General features: G+C 34.6%; 1 protein-coding gene across 1 annotated transcript; it reads right to left on the reverse strand.

Annotated features, from left to right (window-relative positions):
• Positions 1-794: 794 nt before the first annotated feature.
• LOC125498682 (uncharacterized) lies at positions 795-2,342 on the reverse strand. The gene is made up of 2 exons (XM_048646937.1): positions 1,331-2,342; positions 795-1,228 (listed from the first exon to the last, which is right to left on the reverse strand). The coding sequence occupies exons 1-2, from the start codon at positions 2,340-2,342 to the stop codon at positions 795-797; spliced, it is 1,446 nt and encodes a 481-aa protein (XP_048502894.1).
• Positions 2,343-7,447: the final 5,105 nt, after the last annotated feature.

Genomic DNA, 7,447 nt, shown 5'->3' on the forward strand with positions numbered 1-7,447 from the left:
TAACACCACCTCAAAAACACAAGACCACACAACTTGATTTTGCGAACTAGATGAACGATAAGATGAACCATTATGTCAAAAAATGCAGGTGGAAAATACATTTCAAACTTGCAAAGAGTCTCTACAACATCATCTTGAAGAGCATCAAGTCTTGTCGGATCAAGCACTTTGCTACATATAGTGTTGAAAAATGAGCATAATTCAGTTATAGCATACCGCACATGTTTTGGTAGTATTCCACGAAGGGCAATCGGTAAAAATACTTGCATCATGACATGACAATCATGAGATTTCATGAGCCCTAACTTCAACTCGCCATTTAAGGATACAAATCTTTTCATGTTAGATGAGTATCCTGACGTAGCTTTGATGTCATACAAAGACTCGCAAAAAATCCGCTTCTCTTCCTTGGATAACGTATAGCAAGCTGGAGGCAAATCATTCCTATTATCGACCTTATTTTGGTTCTCTTTATCCTTAACCTTGTTCGGGATTCTTTCTTCTTTAGATTTCTTCCTCTTATTGCCTTCATTAAGATTTATTTCTTCAGATTTCTTCCTCTTCCTACCTTCCCTATTCTGAGGCCACAAATCTGGCCGAACTCCTATCTTTTCTAAGTACAATCGTGAGGCCTTGGTATCCTTCGTCTTACCAGGAATATTCATAAGTGTCGCAAGAATGGCATCACATATATTTTTTTCTATATGCATGACATCGAGACAATGCCTGACCCGGAGATCTTTCCAGTATGGAAGTATCCACAAGACAGACTCCTTTTTCCATAACCCTGTCTCCTATTGCATTGTTTTACCAAAGATCGTTTCAACACCCTTAACTTGCTCATAAACCTCTTCACCAGTCAACGCTCTACGAGCTACTCTCTCTTCAACTTTCCCATCAAATGCATTCTTCTTCTTACAAAAAGGGTGGTGCAGTCGTAGAAACTTTCGATGGGGCATGTACACATGTTTGCACTTAGGAATCCATGTGGATTCCATGTCATCGATACATATTGGACATGCTTTCTTTCCTTTATTCTTATATCCGGATAAGTTGTCGTACGCAGGGAAATCGTTAATGGTGCAGAAAAGCATTGCACGCAATGTGAACATCTCATTAGTATGAGCATCAAAAACAGAAACCCCTTCATCCCATAGCTTTCTCAAATCATCGACAAGCGGTGCAAGGTAGACATCTATGTTATTTCCAGGTTTTTTAGGACCAGAGACTAAAAGTGATAACATCATGTACTTGCGTTTCATGCACAACCAAGGAGGCAAGTTATATATAACTAAAAGTATTGGCCATGTACTATGTAAAGAGCTCAAACTTCCGAACGGGTTCATTCCATTTGTACATAGCCCAAGCCTCAAATTACGATCTTCATCCCCAAATGGCTTATGCAACCTATTAATACTCTTCCACTCAGGAGAAACCGTCGGATGTTTCAACAAACCATCTTTCTTCCTTCCGTATGTATGCCATCTCAAATTTTTTGCATCTTTCTTTATGGAAAATAAGCGCTTGAATCTAGGAATTATTGGAAGATACCACAATACCTTAGCTGGGGGCCCTTTCTTTTCTCCATCTCCTTCACGTTTATATCGTGACATCTCGCACCGAGGGCACTTATCCAAATTGTCATATTCATTCCTATATAGTACGCAGTCATTCAGACAAGCATGTATCTTCTTATACTCTAAGCCAAAGGGCCACATGAGCTTTCTAGCATAATAGGTCGACTTTGGAAGTTCGTTGCCATCGGAAAACATCTCACTTAACACTTCTAACAGGGAAGTGAAACTAATGTCGGTCCAATTTCCCTTGGATTTGATGTTGAAAAGTATCAACACGGCAGACAGTTTGGTGAACTTTTTACAGCCAGGATACAGTGGCTTTTGAGCTGCCTTTGTCAAAGACTTAAAAACACGAGAATGTTTCCCTAACTCATCCTCGAAACCTGTCATCATGTCATCCACATGATCCTCATCATCCTCATCATCCTCGTGCTCATTATCATTCTCCATTTTCTCAAATGCATGAGTCACGTCTTCTTGTTCATGGACATCATTTGCACGATAATTCCCTTCATATACTCCCTCCTCACCATGCCAAATCCATACATGGTATTCCGGCCTAAACCCATGACGAAGTACATGCTCCCTAAGCAAATCAATATCGCTCACTTTGAACACATTGCCACACTTGACACAAGGACAATAAAATCCTAATTCTCTCGTCCTAGCTTGATGTTCTAAGGCAGAATCACAAAATTCCAGTACCCCATCCACAAATTCTGACGAATCAACGTTACCATACATCCACGAACGATCTCTCGCCATCCAAACAGACCTCTTACGACTAATTAATCACATACAATAACACATTGTCAACCATTTAAGCATTAAACATACAAATTCAAAAAAAAATATTGTGTCATATTTATTCCAATTTCTTGGTGCCTGATTAACTTATTTCATGAATAAACTTCTTTCATAGGGAGTTGTTAGTACTTAATTGTTATTTATTTCATGATTAACAATACTTAGTGTATAAACTTGGATTATTCCATCATAAACCTCACAATAATCAACTCAATCCAACAACATCAAACACAAAAAATTCCATCAATAATTCATTTCACTCAAACAATTTGCGAAAAATTTAGCAAATCGAGTTACTAAGTAAACACGCAGATTTACAAATAAAATAGACAATAGTTTGAAGCAATAGAATGTCAGAATTAAAGAAGATTATTGAGCACAAAGGACATTAAGACATTGAAGAGGGCCCCATGGACATGTAATATAGTTCTAATGCATTCTTTATATATTTTGATCAGTTTATGCAAAGAACACATTAGAATAATCTCCTTCTACATTGTAATAAGTTGTCTTGCATTTGTTACTTCCAAAATCATAATATCAGTTCTTCTCTACAAGAGATGGAAAAGAAAGCACATGTCAGTTCAAGACAGCTACTCAGGTATGCCTCTAGACTCTATAAACAATTCCTCCTCTTTTATTATTTTTTTGAAAATTTTAGAAGACATTATAAACAAACAGGAGGGAAACTGGTGATTTTCCGGCATTCAAGAATGAAATCGCTAAAGGCAGATGCATTTTTGAAGAAGACATTATATAGTTTGATATTGCTATACTTAGCTTATAGCCTTATACAACTATGCTACTTTTCTATGCATTCTATTGGGATCTAAATTTATAGAGAAACGAAAACTGTAATTGTTGCATGTATCACTCCGAAAATAATCATGTGATCTAGTTTCTGATGAGATATCACTATAATCTTGATATTATACAGTAATATGTTGAAAATTACTGTGCTAACTTGGTATTTTTATGGTAACTGTGATTTAATTGCTGTCAACAGTGAATTGCGAATTGATATTATTAGGTCTGGAGGCTACTCTTATTGCTTCGGGGAAGCTCCACATGGTGGTGGTAGCCGGGGGAACTACATTTGAGGGGTTAAAAAAATACTAGTATTCCGATCATTCCTTAAAGGGGAAGTCATCCTTGGCTCAGTTACTTTCTGATTTGTGTTCAGTTTCATTAGGCTGTTGAAATCTTAAGCATAGAGATCTATTTCTTTCTATCTGCTTACTGAATGATGTGAAAAAATAACAACGGAAGAAAGCAAATTATTGTTTTTAATTGTGATGAAGGACTTCATTAAGATAATTGTGATTTGTGTAAAACGAATCTTATCATTAAGGCTAGTGATAGTCTGATAGATATATAGTTCAAATCACTAACCCAACCACTAAAACCACCAAAAAAATAGCCAATTGATGACTCAAATTACAACAAGGAAGAGAGAGAAACCTCGGGAGTTTAGTGCAGAAAATTGACGGGGACACCAGCAGCAACTTCAGCGAGAGATTAACGGGGAGAAGATTTCCCAATTTCGAGTGAGGAACTGATTGACGGGGACACCAACAGCTTCTGGGTTTTTTCTTTTGCAATTGAAGAAGGCGACAAAGAAGATTTAATTCCCAATTTCGAGTGCAATTGAACTGATTTCTTGAGGGTTCTGATGAGCGAAGTACAGAGGAGGAACTGATTTCGTGAGGAGCGAAGAAGTAGAGAGGAGTTTGAGGGAGGAAGAACTGATTTCGTGAGGAGCGAAGTAGAGTGGAGTTTGAGGGAGGAGGACCTGATTTCGTTCCAAATTGATTGATCTCAGGGGAAAATAAACGTGTTAATTATAATTAGCGCGTCCTTCAAAAAATTAACATAAGTGTAGCGCGAGCCAACAAAACGTGTGCAAGTACTCGGGTTGAACCACCGGAGCACTTATTCACAAGTGCTTCGGTTGACTAGTCAACCGAAGCACTTGTGATAAGTGCTCCGGTTAACTAGTCAACCGAAGCACTTGTGATAAGTGCTCCGGTGGACTTATCAACCGAAGCACTTGTGAATTTTTAATATTAAAATTTTCACAAGTGCTTGGGTTGATTGTTCAACCCAAACACTTGACAAGTAGCACATGGAGTTTTTTCCACTACTCTGGTGGGATAGGCAAGAAATGTCAACTGGAGTAGATTTGTCTGGAACAGGTATTCCTTGCCCAAGCACAGAATTATATTATGGATGGCTATACAAGATAGACTGAAGACTAAGCAAAGGCTGAGAAGGATGAATTTATATGATGATGATATCTGCTTGATTTGTAATCAGGAGGTTGAAACTGTGAAGCATCTTTTCTTTGAATGCCAATTTAGTAAAAGATGTATGCAAGAAATAATGAGCTGGCTGGGAGGGTACTAGAGTAATAAAGGGATTATGCAAACCTTCATATGGGTGAAGATCAGATGGAAGAATTCGAAATATGGAAAGATGGTTTATTGGGCTGCTATAGTTGCTGTTGTGTACTACATATGGCGTAATAGGAACATGGCTTTTTGGGACAAGATGATCATGTCTATAAGTAAAGCTACTCAGGAGATTAAGTACATGGTAAAGAATAGAGTAGTTCAGATTATGAGTGCCAAGATGAAAACGAGTGATAGAGAGTGGATTGCTTCTCTGTAATATGCTGGGCATGTCCAGTTTGAAGGGTTCTAGTCTTGTCTAGATACCCTTGTGTTTGTATGGTTGATGTTTGTCTTAGCTAATATCACTTACTTAATTACCAAAAAAAAAAAATTACAGAAAGAAAAGATCCTCAAAAGCGTGCTTTTTATTCAAGCAAATTAGAGGAAAATTACAAACTTCGAATAGTTACTCAACCTGACTAGAACAGTGCTATACTATGTGCCTCAGGAAACTGTTGTCAGCTTTTGAAATCTCTGATTTTTCTCTCTGAAAACGTGAGTTATGAAATTTATTTTCTATCCCTTATATAGTCTATTTTCTGAACAAAAATCCCTCTCTAAGTGATAATTATCTTTCACTCCTAAGATTAAGGGATAAAACTTTTTCCTTTAAGAAAACAATCTTTATCATACTATAACTTCATCTTTATCTTTAACTCTTAAAAGATAAGTTTATTTCTCAAAACAATCTTTATCTAAAACTTGATGATCAAATCAGTTTTTCTTTTATGTTTATTCAAACTCCTTTTGTTTTCAAAATTCTTTTATCAAACGTTTTCCTTTAAATCAGTTTTTAGAAAATCCTTTTCCTTTTGCAAATCGGTTTTTTGTCAAATCTTTTTTAAATCGATTTTTATAAAATCCTTTTTAAAAAATGTTGTCTTTAATATCTTAATTTCGAAACTATGATTCCCTTTTTATATAGATATATGAAATTAATATGCTTACCTATTTTCTTAACTCTAAGAAAATAAAAAAACCATTCTAATTTCACATTTCTAATTTTAGCACAAGGTTCCAATACTTTACATTACATAATTAAGAGTATAACAAAATCTAAGCTTAATTAAGAGTATAACACAATCTAAGCTTCCATATCTTCAAGTTTTAAAATTTTTCACGAACGTCCAGTCTTCATGGCTTTCTTAGATCACCGTTACACTCATATAAGTTATGGCACAAATTGTTTATCATCATCAAAATAACATGTGTTTATCATCATCAAAATAACATTGACTTAGAGTCAGAACAAATTCCCCCTTTTTGATGATGACAAACAAATAATATTTCCTCCTCAAAATATCCACCATTAATCATATTAGGGTAAGTAACATAATATCATTCACATACTTTCACAAGTAACAACATGGTAACCAAGATAATTTCATTCAATAGTCTAAGTATTATACCCATCTTCCCCCTTTTGACATTATCAAAAAGGGGAGCATCCACATATTTAGCGAGTCAAAGTGAGATATTATAGTCAGCAAAATAATGCAAGTAGTTCAAGCAATAAATACTAAGGATGCTGGTTCTATGTCATAATCCAACTCACAATCCAAAGTCATTAAGCAAAAATATAATCCAACTCACAATCCGAATTTATGAAGCAAAAAATAATTACAAAGGATCATGGTTGATAGCTAAGAATGTAAGGTTAAGATAGGTAATGCAAGCTTGAAGATTTGAAATGGCAATTGGCTCAACAAGTACTTAAACCCCCCCTTTTTTTTTCAGGTTTTCAACTTCCGCAAATCAACATCATAAGACTTTCTTCACTGTGTGTGTTACTGTGCCACTGAACATCTATTCCCTTTCAAATATAACTAATCTTCGAATATACTGGAATCCAAAATGAGGATCATCAAAACTTTGATAATGTTTTTTCCATCTGTGAATTGAACTATGAGATTTATCTAACACAAGTGTCTTACTCTCCTTTTCTTCTTTTTTTCTTTTCTTCTTTTTTTTAGTATAAATGAATCTTATTTTAAAATACTTTTTGAACACTTTCCAATGGTACACAAATCATAATTTTACGAACTATATATTAAAAGTGTTAATCGATTTAATATATTTAAGTTTTTCATTGTGAACTCAACTCTATATTTGTATTTTAATCAAATTAGAACTTTATTTATATTTTAAAAAAACTATAACATGACACTTAATGAGCGCGACAAATGGCGTTCAATCATGATGTGACCTCGTTAGCTTGCTTTTGGATTATGCTTTATATATTATTGATGATATGATAATGATAATAAGGGTATGTTCTCCCCAGCTTATTTTCAATTCAGTGTAGTTCAGTTGCAGTCAGTTCAGTTCAATTTTGTTCAGTTGCAATTAGTTCAGTTCAGTTCAGTTACATTCATTTCAGTTCAGTTCAGTTCAGTTCAGTCCAGTCATTTAATTCTCTGATAATAAAACAATGATAATTATTATTATTATCATTATCTTTATTACTACTATTATAAATATTCACATCATGATTACAATTATTATATTATTATTATTATTTATTATTATTATTATTATTATTTTAATATTGCTAGTTATTGTTTTGCTAATATTTTTTTTATATGATTCAGCTAATTATATTGAAATGAT

Source organism: Beta vulgaris, chromosome 6 (assembly GCF_026745355.1).
Source record: "Beta vulgaris subsp. vulgaris cultivar EL10 chromosome 6, EL10.2, whole genome shotgun sequence".
NCBI classification, from domain to species: Eukaryota; Viridiplantae; Streptophyta; class Magnoliopsida; order Caryophyllales; family Amaranthaceae; genus Beta; species Beta vulgaris.